General features: G+C 43.9%; 1 protein-coding gene across 1 annotated transcript in view; it reads left to right on the forward strand.

Moving 5' to 3' along the window:
* The first annotated feature begins 525 nt into the window (after positions 1 to 525).
* wapla (WAPL cohesin release factor a) overlaps positions 526 to 16017 on the forward strand; it is a 29013-nt gene continuing 13521 nt past the window's right edge. The window contains exons 1-7 of the mRNA XM_034308146.2: positions 526 to 775; positions 3359 to 3705; positions 7144 to 7735; positions 8149 to 8420; positions 15423 to 15529; positions 15662 to 15751; positions 15867 to 16016. Coding sequence (XP_034164037.2) covers positions 3381 to 3705; positions 7144 to 7735; positions 8149 to 8420; positions 15423 to 15529; positions 15662 to 15751; positions 15867 to 16016 — 1536 coding nt within the window. The 5' untranslated portion in view covers positions 526 to 775; positions 3359 to 3380. The remainder of the gene's footprint in view (positions 776 to 3358; positions 3706 to 7143; positions 7736 to 8148; positions 8421 to 15422; positions 15530 to 15661; positions 15752 to 15866; position 16017) is intronic.

A 16017-nucleotide genomic window follows, 5' to 3' on the forward strand; every position in this document is an offset into this window, starting at 1 on the left:
CCTGTAATTAAGAAAGTAAAATAATAAATAAATAAATAAATAAATATTAGTTTTGCAGCATTGTGCATGATGTAAACTAAAATGTATATTTATATAATTTAATTTAAATATCTAACTGTTCGTGGTTATTGAGATTGATGAATTGAGGGTGAGCAATTTAAAAAAATAATAATAACAATAAAAAAGACATGGTGCCAATATTTTAATATTTTCACAGAAAAATACGAAGCTACCGTTTATTTTGTAGTCTATTTTATATAGAACTACATATCCCGTAGTGCAATAGATCCCACTAACCAATTAGACGCCGCTATCTCATCCGGGTATTGTGTCTGTGCTAGCTCTTAGCTAAGCTCCACAGGCCAAAACTGACGATAGCAAAAAAAGTTAGTGGTTTAAACGGTTTAATATTTTTTAATTTGTCAAATAAGCCATAATCTGTTTATCTGGATTATTTAGTTTGTTGGATAGATAATACCGAAGAAACGATAAATGATTGAAAATAATCTAAAAGTAGTTTCTGTGTGACGTATATCCGGTTACTCGTGAGACCGGAAGAGGCGGGACTTATTTTTCATGGCGCGTCATAGTCGAGCGGATACAGCTTATAAACAGATAATAAATATTGATATAAAAATATAATATACAATTTTGCATCCATTTTATTCTTATGAGTCTTATATATATTTTAATTTAATTTCATTTCGCTGTGGGCTCGCGGGTGTGTTTGAGCGGATTAGCCGGTTAGCATAGAGCGGAGAGCAGCAGGCCGCAGGTGAGACAACACTGTGCTTCATATTTATTATTTTATTATTTTATTATTTTAATGCAACAGTTATTTTTACAGAACTAAACACAGTACACACTGATTTAATTTTGTATTTTATTTCACCTCATGCACGGAGTGTAAACATGAGATAAAACAGTTGTGGATAACTATAAGCTAATGCTAATGCTAAGCAAACAGTTACCCTCGGTCATCATCGAGATAAAAATAAATACTTTACATAATATTTATACGCAATGCATTACGCAGTTTATTGTTATATTTATAATTTGTGGATTTGTGAAAGCTTGTATGCTAACGTATAGCTCTGATATATTAAACAATAACTTATAAATGTGCACATTTAATTTATTTAAAATGGATTTTTTTAATCAATTAATGTAGAATAATTTACTGTATTTATTTTAAATAATTAAGTAAAAAATGTAACCCAGCAATTTTAAGGATTACATCTTATTTTCTAATTTATTTATATTGTCTATGTTGTCTCTCTTTTTTTGGTTTTATTTCTTGGTATTTATTCACTGTATGACCAAAAGTATGTGCACCCCTGACCATCACACCCATATGTGGTTCTTCCTCAAACTGTTGCCACAATGATCGAAGCACACAGTTATATAGAACGTCTCTGTGTGCTGTAGCATTACAGTTTCCCTTCACTGGAACTAAGAGGCCCAAACCTGTTCCAGCATGACAATGCCCCTGTGCACAAAGCGAGCTCCATGAAGACATGGTGTGTGAAGGTTGGAGTGGAAGAACTCGAGTGTCCTGCACAGAGCCCTGAACTCAACCCCACTGAACACCTTTGGGATGAACTGGAACACCGACTGAACCCCAGACCTCCTCGACATCCCAACATCAGCGCCTGACCTCACTAATGCTCTTGTAGCTGAATGAACACAAATCCCCGCAGCCACGCTCCAACATCTAGTGGAAAGACTTCGCAGAAGAGTGGAGCTCATTATAACAGCAAACACGGGGAATAAATCTGGAATGAGACGTTCAACAAGCACATATGGGTGTGATGATCAGGGGTGCACAAACTTTTATGTGCCTTCATAATCAGTTATTACTGGTTTATGGATATACTTAGTAATGTTGTGTGTTTCTGTAATATTGATATCAGGGCTGAGGACTTACCCAAAATGACACTGTGTCGTATCAGATGTGAGGAATTTTCTGTTTCGCTGCACTGATGCACAATCTCAAGACTTTTGTGCAGAATTTTAAAGGCTTGGTTTAAACATGAAGAAATCATTTTAGGAGAAAGAACTTGAGAAAAATCTCAGATGCTGAGGTTGTAAATATCTGTGTTCCTCTCTGTACTGACACAGCTTCTTAAAATAAACGCCATGAACATCGATATTTATAATTAATATAAAAATACACAGTGGATTTTAATTCCAGTTGACTTGATGTTTATGATTGAGGTGTCTTATTTTGGTGGACTGATGCGTAGCCCAGGACAAACCGACTTTGTGTGATTATTGTAATGAAAATGTCCGTTTCAACAACTATGGAGAGAAAGAAAAATACTCCTTATTCATGTGCATGTAGCTGGGTTTAAATTAAACACACTTCACAGAGCTGTGACTGTAGCACACACTTCTACACATACATCACCTGAGGGCCTGACGGTGAATCTTTTTTTAATTAAATGAATTAATTAACGTGCTAATTAACAGATTAACGGATGACAGAATGATGATTCAGAATCAGATACACGAGGAAAGAAAAATTTCAGCACAAAGTTGTCATGGAGTCATCGTCACCTCACAGTTAAACATGTCCATTAGCCAGACACGAATATCGGCAAAGACTCGCTGACTTCTTGCTTCATTTTCACTATAAACTACCCACACACACACACACACACACAGAGAGAGAGAGAGAGAGAGAGAGAGAGGATGTCATGGGAGATTTAGCCCCCTACTATAAGAGCTGTATGCTTAGTGCACTGTAGGGCTGAATCCCAAATGCCTTCCTGTTGGACATCAAGTCAAGTCAAGTGGCTTTATTGTCATTTCAGCCATATACAGCTAGTTGGTACACAGTGAAACGGAACAGCGTTCCTCCAGGACCAGGCTGCTACAGAAAACAAACGCAGAACTACAGGAGACTACATATATTTACATAAAGTGCAGAGTGCAAACAGCACAAGACAGAACAAAACTCCCAAAACAAGACAGTAGGCACAGCGAGTTACAGCGCAGCGCCGACCAGCACACAGTTCTATTAGAAAGCGAATCAGATGACAGTAGTGCAAAAGAGTAACAGTATAAGTTGCTGTGAATGTAAACATGAGGAGTAGCAGCCGGATAGGGAGTCTAAAGTATACGAGTATGTATCTAGTGCACTACGTAGGATGTAATGCGTGAATGTAGGGAGTAGGGAGGTGAATTGTTTCATGACTCCATGTTGAACGTTACTTTCTGTTCTGTGTAGTGCACTTGGTGAGTTAAATCCCAATGAATGTGTTTAGAACATGCAGTACGCTACACACTGTGCGTAACCATAGTGTAACCATACTAAGTGTAACCATAGTGATGCGTCTGATGTGTTTATGTGTAGGGAATATGTAACGTGCGTCACCATGACGACCAAGTTCAGCAAGACGTACACGCGGAAGGGCGGCGAGGCGAACTCGAAGTTCGAGGAGGTGTTCGGGAACAGGAGAGCGACGCTGAGCACCAAATGGGGAGAGACGACGTATAAAGCCCAGCTCGGATCCAGACGCCCCGCCCACACGCCTGCCACGCCCGAGGCGTCCACGCTGCACAAAAAGCCCCGCCTCGAGCGCGACGACGAGGCAGACGACCCGTTCGGCTTCGACAGCGATGATGAGGAGCAGAGCGAGACGTCCCGAGGGTCAGAGGCAGAACAGAGCGGACAGAACGCAAAGGGCGGAGCTTATGCAGGTAACGCCCAATTACACGAATAACACATTTACGTCACAGTGAGGTGTGTAACTACGTCCTGGTGAGGATTAATTAATAATTAATGTAGCTTGTACAAAATGGGAAGCTGCATGATATCATCAAGACACGCCCACTCTAGATTAGGAGGAAAACTGTCTACCAGAAGGTTTATTCAGGTTTTATTCAAGTGGCTATTTCTCTCTGCTCCGCGTGTGTCTCTCTCTGCTCCCCGTGTGTCTCTCGCTTCTCTCTCTGCTCCCCGTGTGTCTCTCTCTGCTCCCCGTGTGTCTCTCTCTGCTCCCCGTGTCTCTCTCTGCTCCCCGTGTGTCTCTCTCTGCTCCTCGTGTCTCTCTCTGCTCCTTGTGTCTCTCTCTGCTCCCCGTGTGTCTCTCGCTTCTCTCTCTGCTCCCCGTGTGTCTCTCTCTGCTCCCCGTGTGTCTCTCTCTGCTCCGCGTGTGTCTCTCTCTGCTCCCCGTGTGTCTCTCTCTGCTCCCCGTGTGTCTCTCTCTGCTCCCCGTGTGTCTCTCTCTGCTCCCCGTGTGTCTCTCTCTGCTCCCCGTGTGTCTCTCTCTGCTCCCCGTGTGTCTCTCTCTGCTCCTCGTGTGTCTCTCTCTGCTCCCTGTGTGTCTCTCTCTGCTCCCCGTGTGTCTCTCGCTTCTCTCTCTGCTCCCCGTATGTGTCTCTCTCTGCTCCTTGTGTGTCTCTCTGCTCCCCGTGTGTCTCTCTCTGCTCCTCGTGTGTCTCTCTGCTCCCCGTGTATCTCTCTCTGCTCCCCGTGTGTCTCTCGCTTCTCTCTCTGCTCCCCGTGTCTCTCTCTCTGCTCCCCGTGTCTCTCTCTCTGCTCCCCGTGTATCTCTCTCTGCTCCCCGTGTGTCTCTCTCTGCTCCCCGTGTGTCTCTCGCTTCTCTCTCTGCTCCCCGTGTGTCTCTCTCTGCTCCCCGTGTGTCTCTCGCTTCTCTCTCTGCTCCCCGTGTGTCTCTCTCTGCTCCCTGTCTCTCACTCTGCTCTCTGTCTCTCACTCTGCTCCCTGTGTCTCTCTCTCTGCTCCCTGTGTGTCTCTCTCTCTGCTCCCTGTGTCTCTCTCTGCTCCCTGTGTCTCTCTCTGCTCCCTGTGTCTCTCACTCTGCTCTCTGTCTCTCTCACTGCTCTCTGTCTCTCACTCTGCTCCCTGTCTCTCACTCTGCTCCCCGTGTCTCTCTCTCTGCTCCCCGTGTCTCTCTCTGCTCCCTGCCTCTCTCTCTGCTCCCTGTCTCTCTCTCTGCTCCCCGTCTCTCACTCTGCTCCCCGTCTCTCACTCTGCTCCCTGTCTCTCACTCTGCTCCCTGTCTCTCACTCTGCTCCGTGTCTCTCTCTCTGCTCCCTGTCTCTCTCTCTGCTCCGTCTCTCTCTCTCTGCTCCCTGTCTCTCTCTCTGCTCCCTGTCTCTCTCTCTGCTCCCTGTCTCTCACTCTGCTCCCCGTCTCTCACTCTGCTCCCTGTCTCTCACTCTGCTCCCTGTCTCTCACTCTGCTCCGTGTCTCTCTCTGCTCCCTGTCTCTCTCTCTGCTCCCTGTCTCTCTCTCTGCTCCGTCTCTCTCTCTGCTCCCTGTCTCTCACTCTGCTCCCTGTCTCTCTCTCTGCTCCCTGTCTCTCACTCTGCTCCCTGTGTGTCTCTCTCACTGCTCCCTGTCTCTTACTCTGCTCTGTGTCTCTCACTCTGCTCCGTGTCTCTCACTCTGCTCCGTGTCTCTCACTCTGCTCCCTGTCTCTCTCTCTGCTCCCTGTCTCTCTCTCTGCTCCGTCTCTCTCTCTGCTCCCTGTCTCTCACTCTGCTCCCTGTCTCTCACTCTGCTCCCTGTCTCTCACTCTGCTCCCTGTGTGTCTCTCTCACTGCTCCCTGTCTCTCACTCTGCTCCGTGTCTCTCACTCTGCTCCGTGTCTCTCACTCTGCTCCGTGTCTCTCACTCTGCTCCCTGTCTCTCTCTCTGCTCCCTGTCTCTCTCTCTGCTCCGTCTCTCTCTCTGCTCCCTGTCTCTCACTCTGCTCCCTGTCTCTCACTCTGCTCCCTGTCTCTCACTCTGCTCCCTGTCTCTCACTCTGCTCCCTGTGTGTCTCTCTCACTGCTCCCTGTCTCTCACTCTGCTCCGTGTCTCTCACTCTGCTCCGTGTCTCTCACTCTGCTCCCTGTCTCTCTCTCTGCTCCCTGTCTCTCTCTCTGCTCCCCGTGTGTCTCTCTCACTGCTCCCTGTCTCTCACTCTGCTCCCTGTCTCTCTCTCTGCTCCCTGTCTCTCTCTCTGCTCCCCGTGTGTCTCTCTCACTGCTCCCTGTCTCTCTCTCTGCTCCGTCTCTCTCACTCTGCTCCGTGTCTCTCACTCTGCTCCCTGTCTCTCTCTCTGCTCCCTGTCTCTCTCTCTGCTCCCCGTGTGTCTCTCTCACTGCTCCCTGTCTCTCACTCTGCTCCCTGTCTCTCTCTCTGCTCCCTGTCTCTCACTCTGCTCCCTGTCTCTCTCTCTGCTCCCCGTGTGTCTCTCTCACTGCTCCCTGTCTCTCTCTCTGCTCCGTCTCTCTCTCTGCTCCCTGTCTCTCACTCTGCTCCCTGTCTCTCACTCTGCTCCCTGTCTCTCACTCTGCTCCCTGTCTCTCACTCTGCTCCCTGTCTCTCACTCTGCTCCCTGTGTGTCTCTCTCACTGCTCCCTGTCTCTCTCTCTGCTCCGTCTCTCACTCTGCTCCCTGTCTCTCACTCTGCTCCCTGTCTCTCACTCTGCTCCCTGTCTCTCACTCTGCTCCCTGTCTCTCACTCTGCTCCCTGTCTCTCACTCTGCTCCCTGTGTGTCTCTCTCACTGCTCCCTGTCTCTCACTCTGCTCCGTGTCTCTCACTCTGCTCCGTGTCTCTCACTCTGCTCCCTGTCTCTCACTCTGCTCCCTGTCTCTCACTCTGCTCCGTGTCTCTCACTCTGCTCCGTGTCTCTCACTCTGCTCCCTTTGTCTCACTCTGCTCCCTGGGTCTCTCTCTCCGCTCCCTGTGTGTGTGTCTCTCTGCTCTTCCCCATTTCTCTTCCCAATCACCTTTTCTGATCCTGATCCTGTTTCACGATCCTGTTTGTTTCTCTTACTGATTCCATTTCAGCATTAGATTCTTACCTCGATTCTGATCCCATTCTTGTTTTTGCATCTGATCTCTTTTTTGGCTGATTCTGTTCATAATTTTTGTATGATTGTTGAACATATTTCAGCTGTACTACATCAGAACGGTTCAGTATTTGAGGCTTACGTATGAACATTCCTGTGCTGTTTCGGTGCCGGTGTCATGATGTTTAATGTGATTTCAGTGCTTTTTTTTTTCAGTGTCAACAAGAAACTTTAGTGTATGGAGTGAAAGTTTATCTAAATACAATTTAACATTCTGTAATATACAGAAAATGTAAAGTTTAATTTATTTTTCTCTCATTTCCCTCAGCCGCAGCTGTTCAGAGCCCCTTCCCTGCCGTCGCTGGATCGAAACCCACATCACACACGGTTAATTTAAAACCCACTCATAAAGACTCAAGCTGTTTTGTAGATAGTTTAAGTGAAAGTTCCCTGTCTGAGCCCACAGAGGGCGCCTCTGCACAAAGCGGCACCCTGTCAGACAATTCCAAACCTGCTGAACAGGAAGTGGGAGGTTCTGAGACGGCGGAGAGGCCAGTCGATTTCGAGCAGCTTCCTCTGATTAAACCGGCGAGAGACCGCGTTTACCGAAGAGCCAGTAAGAAAGGGGAACAGGAGAACTCCCAGAATTCCCAAATATCAGGAGAAAACAGCAGCAATAAACCCATGGTCGCCCCCGTCTCCACGAGCGTGTCTACGTCTGGGGGGTCGGAGGTGAAAGGTCGCGGGCGTGTGAGAGATTACACCCTGCTGCACCCGTCATGTGTATCAGTGTGTAACGTCACCATCCAGGACTCCATGGAGCGCAGCGTGGAGGAGTGTGTGAGCACCGCCCCGGCCGATCTGGGGGACGCCGGAACGTTCCGGAGAAAGACGGATGCACAGCCTCCCAAGTACAGCAGGTATACGCACACTAGTGCCGCACAATATATCAAAATGATCAAAATATCGCATTATGCTTATGGCAAGGGCTTGCGAAAACCGCAGGATTGTAGTACTTCGAAAAGTTACAAAAAGTCAAAGTTTTAGGGCGATGCAGACAGCAACATGTATGTTGGTTATGTTATTTTCAGTTTTTAAATATATAAATATAATTTAAATTGATTTTACACACTTATAGCATTATCATGCCGCACATCACATTATTTAACCAGTTATTGCATATCGCATTTTTCTTCAATATCATGCAGCCCTAACACACACACACACACACACACACACACACACACACACACACACACACACAAACACTCCATGGTACAGCAGTTTATTGTTATGTAATTGAAGTACTTTTTTTTTTTTTTTCCTTTTTAAGGCATCGTCCCACTAAGTCTAAGCTGGAGTGCAAGCTGGAGTTTTTCGGTTTTGAGGACGGAGTGTGTGAGGACGGAGACGCTGAACCTGGCACCAGCTATAAGATTAAATACTTTGGCTTTGACGAGCTGAGTGAAAGCGACAGCGAGGATGAAGATGACAGACCCGGGAAGAAAAAGAAGAAGAAGAAGAAAGACGCGGCAGAGACGAGGACGGCGGCGGCGGACTGTCCCCAGATCAGCGATGCTCCGAATCTTACACACACTCACACAGGTACAGTCTGCAGTCTGTCAGAGTTAGGCATCAAGCAGTATTTTATCTCTACACTAGCATGAGCGTGATGCTAACCTGAAAGTGCAATAGGAGCACAAACAGGTATTAATACCTGTGAGTAGAGAGTATAGTGGGATTATAGTGAGTATAGTGGGATTGTACACAAACAAAATAAGATTTCACAGAGAATGGTTGAGTGTAGTGTGCTTAGTAGAGAGTATAGCATGAATTGAGGCATAATTTGTAACTAATTTAGTGTGATTTTAGCTAGTATGGGATGGATTGTGGCGAGTATAGTATGATTTGTAGTAAGTATAGCGTGGATTGTGGCGAGTATAGTATGATTTGTAGTAAGTATAGCGTGGATTGTGGCGAGTATAGTGTGATTTGTAGTAAGTGTAGCGTGGATTGTGGCGAGTATAGTGTGATTTGTAGTAAGTATAGCATGAATTGAAGCGAGTATAGTGTGATTTGTAGTAAGCATAGCATGGATTGTGGCGAGTATAGTATGATTTGTAGTAAGTGTAGCGTGGATTGTAGCGAGTATAGTGTGATTTGTAGTAAGTATAGCATGGATTGTAGCGAGTATAGTGTGATTTGTAGTAAGTGTAGTGTGGATTGTGGCGAGTATAGTGCGATTTGTAGTAAGTGTAGCGTGGATTGTGGCGAGTATAGTGTGATTTGTAGTAAGTATAGCGTGGATTGTGGCGAGTATAGTATGATTTGTAGTAAGTATAGCGTGGATTGTGGCGAGTATAGTGTGATTTGTAGTAAGTGTAGCGTGGATTGTGGCGAGTATAGTGTGATTTGTAGTAAGTATAGCATGAATTGAAGCGAGTATAGTGTGATTTGTAGTAAGCATAGCATGGATTGTGGCGAGTATAGTATGATTTGTAGTAAGTGTAGCGTGGATTGTAGCGAGTATAGTGTGATTTGTAGTAAGTATAGCATGGATTGTAGCGAGTATAGTGTGATTTGTAGTAAGTGTAGTGTGGATTGTGGCGAGTATAGTGCGATTTGTAGTAAGTGTAGCGTGGATTGTGACGAGTGTAGTGTGATTTGTAGTAAGTATAGCGTGGATTGTGGCGAGTATACTATGATTTGTAGTAAGTATAGCGTGGATTGTGGCGAGTATACTATGATTTGTAGTAAGTATAGCGTGGATTGTGGTGAGTGTAGTGTGATTTGTAGTAAGTGTAGCGTGGATTGTGGATTATGGCGAGTATAGTGTGATTTGTAGTAAGTGTAGCATGGATTGTGGCGAGTATAGTATGATTTGTAGTAAGTATAGCGTGGATTGTGGCGAGTATACTATGATTTGTAGTAAGTATAGCGTGGATTGTGGTGAGTGTAGTGTGATTTGTAGTAAGTGTAGCGTGGATTGTGGATTATGGCGAGTATAGTGTGATTTGTAGTAAGTGTAGCGTGGATTGTGGCGAGTATAGTATGATTTGTAGTAAGTACAGCGTGGATTGTGGCGAGTATAGTGTGATTTGTAGTAAGTGTAGCGTGGATTGTGGCGAGTATAGTATGATTTGTAGTAAGTATAGCGTGGATTGTGGCGAGTGTAGTGTGATTTGTAGTAAGTATAGCGTGGATTGTGGCGAGTATAGTGTGATTTGTAGTAAGTGTAGCGTGGATTGTGGCGAGTATAGTGTGATTTGTAGTAAGTATAGCGTGGATTGTGGATTGTGGCGAGTATAGTGCGATTTGTAGTAAGTGTAGCGTGGATTGTGGCGAGTATAGTGCGATTTGTAGTAAGTGTAGCGTGGATTGTGGATTGTGGCGAGTATAGTGTGATTTGTAGTAAGTGTAGCGTGGATTGTGGATTATGGCGAGTATAGTGTGATTTGTAGTAAGTATAGCGTGGATTGTGGCGAGTATAGTGTGATTTGTAGTAAGTGTAGCGTGGATTGTGGCGAGTATAGTATGATTTGTAGTAAGTATAGCGTGGATTGTGGTGAGTGTAGTGTGATTTGTAGTAAGTGTAGCGTGGATTGTGGCGAGTATAGTGTGATTTGTAGTAAGTGTAGCGTGGATTGTGGCGAGTATAGTGTGATTTGTAGTAAGTATAGCGTGGATTGTGGATTGTGGCGAGTATAGTGCGATTTGTAGTAAGTGTAGCGTGGATTGTGGCGAGTATAGTGTGATTTGTAGTAAGTGTAGCGTGGATTGTGGATTGTGGCGAGTATAGTGTGATTTGTAGTAAGTGTAGCGTGGATTGTGGATTATGGCGAGTATAGTGTGATTTGTAGTAAGTATAGCGTGGATTGTGGCGAGTATAGTGTGATTTGTAGTAAGTGTAGCGTGGATTGTGGCGAGTATAGTATGATTTGTAGTAAGTATAGCGTGGATTGTGGTGAGTGTAGTGTGATTTGTAGTAAGTGTAGCGTGGATTGTGGCGAGTATAGTATGATTTGTAGTAAGTATAGCGTGGATTGTGGCGAGTATAGTATGATTTGTAGTAAGTATAGCGTGGATTGTGGTGAGTGTAGTGTGATTTGTAGTAAGTATAGCATGGATTGTGGTGAGTGTAGTGTGATTTGTAGTAAGTGTAGCGTGGATTGTGACGAGTATAGTGTGATTTGTAGTAAGTATAGCGTGGATTGTGACGAGTATAGTGTGATTTGTAGTAAGTGTAGCGTGGATTGTGGCGAGTGTAGTGTGATTTGTAGTAAGTATAGCGTGGATTGTGGCGAGTATAGTGTGATTTGTAGTAAGTGTAGCGTGGATTGTGGCGAGTATAGTGTGATTTGTAGTAAGTATAGCGTGGATTGTAGCGAGTATAGTGTGATTTGTAGTAAGTATAGCGTGGATTGTGGCGAGTATAGTGTGATTTGTAGTAAGTGTAGCATGGATTGTGGCGAGTATACTATGATTTGTAGTAAGTATTGCTTGGATTGTAGCGAGTATAGTGTGATTTGTAGTAAGTATAGCGTGGATTGTGGCGAGTATAGTGTGATTTGTAGTAAGTGTAGCGTGGATTGTGGCGAGTATAGTATGATTTGTAGTAAGTATAGCGTGGATTGTGGTGAGTGTAGTGTGATTTGTAGTAAGTATAGCATGGATTGTAGCGAGTATAGTGTGATTTGTAGTAAGTGTAGCGTGGATTGTGACGAGTATAGTGTGATTTGTAGTAAGTATAGCGTGGATTGTGGCGAGTATAGTGTGATTTGTAGTAAGTGTAGCGTGGATTGTGGCGAGTGTTGTGTGATTTGTAGTAAGTATAGCGTGGATTGTGGCGAGTATAGTGTGATTTGTAGTAAGTGTAGCGTGGATTGTGGCGAGTATAGTATGATTTGTAGTAAGTATAGCGTGGATTGTGGCGAGTGTAGTGTGATTTGTAGTAAGTGTAGCGTGGATTGTGGCGAGTATAGTATGATTTGTAGTAAGTATAGCGTGGATTGTGGCGAGTATAGTATGATTTGTAGTAAGTATAGCGTGGATTGTGGTGAGTGTAGTGTGATTTGTAGTAAGTATAGCATGGATTGTAGCGAGTATAGTGTGATTTGTAGTAAGTGTAGCGTGGATTGTGACGAGTATAGTGTGATTTGTAGTAAGTATAGCGTGGATTGTGGCGAGTGTAGTGTGATTTGTAGTAAGTGTAGCGTGGATTGTGGCGAGTGTAGTGTGATTTGTAGTAAGTATAGCGTGGATTGGGGCGAGTATAGTGTGATTTGTAGTAAGTGTAGCGTGGATTGTGGCAAGTATAGTGTGATTTGTAGTAAGTATAGCGTGGATTGTAGCGAGTATAGTGTGATTTGTAGTAAGTATAGCGTGGATTGTGGCGAGTATAGTGTGATTTGTAGTAAGTGTAGCATGGATTGTGGCGAGTATACTATGATTTGTAGTAAGTATTGCGTGGATTGTAGCGAGTATAGTGTGATTTGTAGTAAGTATAGCGTGGATTGTGGCGAGTATAGTGTGATTTGTAGTAAGTGTAGCGTGGATTGTGGCAAGTATAGTGTGATTTGTAGTAAGTGTAGCGTGGATTGTGGCGAGTATAGTATGATTTGTAGTAAGTATAGCGTGGATTGTGGCGAGTATAGTGTGATTTGTAGTAAGTGTAGCGTGGATTGTGGCGAGTATAGTGTGATTTGTAGTAAGTGTAGCGTGGATTGTGGATTATGGCGAGTATAGTGTGATTTGTAGTAAGTGTAGCGTGGATTGTGGCGAGTATAGTATGATTTGTAGTAAGTATAGCGTGGATTGTGGCGAGTATAGTATGATTTGTAGTAAGTGTAGCGTGGATTGTGGCGAGTATAGTGTGATTTGTAGTAAGTGTAGCGTGGATTGTGGCGAGTATAGTGTGATTTGTAGTAAGTGTAGCGTGGATTGTGGCGAGTATAGTGTGATTTGTAGTAAGTATAGCGTGGATTGTGGCGAGTATAGTGTGATTTGTAGTAAGTGTAGCGTGGATTGTGGCGAGTATAGTATGATTTGTAGTAAGTGTAGCGTGGATTGTGGATTATGGCGAGTATAGTGTGATTTGTAGTAAGTGTAGCATGGATTGTGGCGAGTATACTATGATTTGTAGTAAGTATAGCGTGGATTGTGGCGAGTATAGTATGATTTGTAGTAAGTATAGCGTGGATTGTGGCGAGTATAGTGTGATTTGTAGTAAGTGTAGCGTGGATTGTGGCGAGTATAGTGTGATTTGTAGTAAGTATAGCGTGGATTGTGGCGAGTATAGTATGATTTGTAGTAAGTGTAGCGTGGATTGTGGCGAGTATAGTATGATTTGTAGTAAGTATAGCGTGGATTGTGGCGAGTGTAGTGTGATTTGTAGTAAGTATAGCATGGATTGTAGCGAGTATAGTGTGATTTGTAGTAAGTATAGCGTGGATTGTGACGAGTGTAGTGTGATTTGTAGTAAGTATAGCGTGGATTGTGGGGAGTGTTGTGTGATTTGTAGTAAGTATAGCGTGGATTGTGGCGAGTATAGTGTGATTTGTAGTAAGTGTAGCGTGGATTGTGGATTATGGCGAGTATAGTATGATTTGTAGTAAGCATAGCATGGATTGTGGCGAGTATAGTGTGATTTGTAGTAAGTGTAGCGTGGATTGTGGCGAGTATAGTGTGATTTGTAGTAAGTGTAGCGTGGATTGTGGATTATGGCGAGTATAGTGTGATTTGTAGTAAGTGTAGCGTGGATTGTGGCGAGTATAGTGTGATTTGTAGTAAGTATAGCGTGGATTGTGGCGAGTATAGTATGATTTGTAGTAAGTGTAGCGTGGATTGTGGCGAGTATAGTGTGATTTGTAGTAAGTATAGCGTGGATTGTGGCGAGTATAGTGTGATTTGTAGTAAGTGTAGCGTGGATTGTGGTGAGTGTAGTGTGATTTGTAGTAAGTATAGTATGGATTGTAGCGAGTATAGTATGATTTGTAGTAAGTGTAGCGTGGATTGTGGCGAGTATAGTGTGATTTGTAGTAAGTATAGCGTGGATTGTGGCGAGTATAGTATGATTTGTAGTAAGTGTAGCGTGGATTGTGGTGAGTGTAGTGTGATTTGTAGTAAGTATAGCGTGGATTGTGGCGAGTATAGTGTGATTTGTAGTAAGTGTAGCGTGGATTGTGGTGAGTGTAGTGTGATTTGTAGTAAGTATAGCATGGATTGTAGCGAGTATAGTGTGATTTGTAGTAAGTATAGCGTGGATTGTGACGAGTGTAGTGTGATTTGTAGTAAGTATAGCGTGGATTGTGGGGAGTGTTGTGTGATTTGTAGTAAGTGTAGCGTGGATTGTGGATTGTAGTAGGTATAGTATGGATTGTGGCGAGTATAGTGTGATTTGTAGTAAGTGTAGCATGGATTGTAGCAAGTATAGCCCAATTTGTCACATGTTGAGTGTGAGTATAGTATGGATTTTAGCTACTGTAGTGTGAGGTGCACTGAGTATAGTATTGATTGTAGCAAGCGTAGTATGGATTTCAGTGAGTATGGTGCGATTTGTAGCAAGCATAATATGGGTTATAGCGAGTACAGTGTGAGGTGTGGTGAGTATACTATGGATTGTAGCGAGTGTAGCACAACAGATTTAGTGAGAGTATAGCGTGGATTTCAGCTAGTGTAGTGTGAGGTGCAGTGAGCGCTTTTTATTTTATTTTCTTTCTTTTTTTTAAGTGAACATATTGCATTTTGTTGTGAGTATAATGTGAGATGTAGTGCGTGTAATATTTATTGTAGCGAGTATAGTGAGATTTGTAGCGAGTATGACAGTGTTTTTTCTTTCTAGTGCAATTTGTAGTGAGTGTAGTGTGAGGTGTAGTGAGTATAGTATGGATTGTAGCTAGTATAGTATGAATTGTAGTAAGTATAGCACAATTACTAAAAGTTTTAGTATGAGTATATTATGGATTTTAGGTAGTGTTGTGTGAGGTGTAGTGAGTATAGTATGGATTGTAGCGAGTATAGTACGATTTATAGTGAGTATGACAGTTTTTTAAGTGAGTATAGTGCAATTTGTAGATAGTATAGTGTGCCTGTAGTGAGAGCAGCACAATTTGTAGTAAATATAGTGCATATTGTTCACAGTGCATATTTGTAGGGGTATAGCGGATTTGATTGTGTGATTATATGGAATGTGCGAGTGTGTGTTATGACACTAATTTGCAGTTCAGACGAAGCTGTTGATTGGTTGGCTGCTGTCACGCCCATCATGGCATCATCTGCTGGAATTCAAATTTTCCCATATTGCGTCAGTATGTTTCAGCGTGAAAGTTTCACACTTTAATCTGAAGAGGTTTAAACAGTATAAAGTTTATAGAAACCCAAAAGTCCGCAATGTGGCTCTGACTGAAAATCTCCACAGTGCCGAGGGGGGAAAGGAGGCTGATGATAAACGCTTCACACTGCACTCAGAACAGATAAAGAGAGAAGGAGGAGAAGAAGGTGGAGAAGGGAACACTGACATGCTGGATTTGTTTGGATTGTGGGTCGTAAAACAGCTAATTCAGTGTGTTTGTGTGAAAACAGACAGAATTTAGAGGGTGTGTGTTTCAGATCCTCAGGAGTGGCAGGATGAGACGAGCTCTGTCGGCCCAGACACACAGAGAGAGCGAGCAGGAAAACACACCGACAAATTGATCAGCCGCAAAATCTTCAAAAAGGTACGGCTGACCTCTGACCTCTAACCTCAACAGTGCATCACAAAGCTCCATTTCTCTCTCTCTCTCTCTCTCTCTCTCTCATTTTGTTGTGATATTGTTTGATGTGTGTGTTTGTGTGTGTGTGTGTTTCAGACTCCTACTAAAGCAGTGTACAACGCTCGTCACTGGAATCAGCCTGAACCAGAGGAAGCTCCTCCCACCCCACACAGTGACATCACACCTGTATGTCCTGACCTTTGACCCCTTTGACTTTTAGAGAAGTTATTGCCAGTATTGCCAGAGCATTGAGATGAGGTTTTATAGAAATATATAAAATAGTGTTTGTGTGTTTTTACAGAAGCCGAATCTTTCAAGTGTGAACAAAGACGTGAATCCTCTAAAAGACGACAATGTGTTTAAAGCCCCTCCCCCTCCCCCTAAAGTCACTAAATCAGTGACCCCGCCCACTGAGCCCCACCCACACACTACCACTGCAGAACAAAAGGAGG

The sequence above is a fragment of the Pangasianodon hypophthalmus genome, chromosome 10 (genome assembly GCF_027358585.1).
Source record: "Pangasianodon hypophthalmus isolate fPanHyp1 chromosome 10, fPanHyp1.pri, whole genome shotgun sequence".
Lineage (NCBI taxonomy): Eukaryota > Metazoa > Chordata > Actinopteri > Siluriformes > Pangasiidae > Pangasianodon > Pangasianodon hypophthalmus.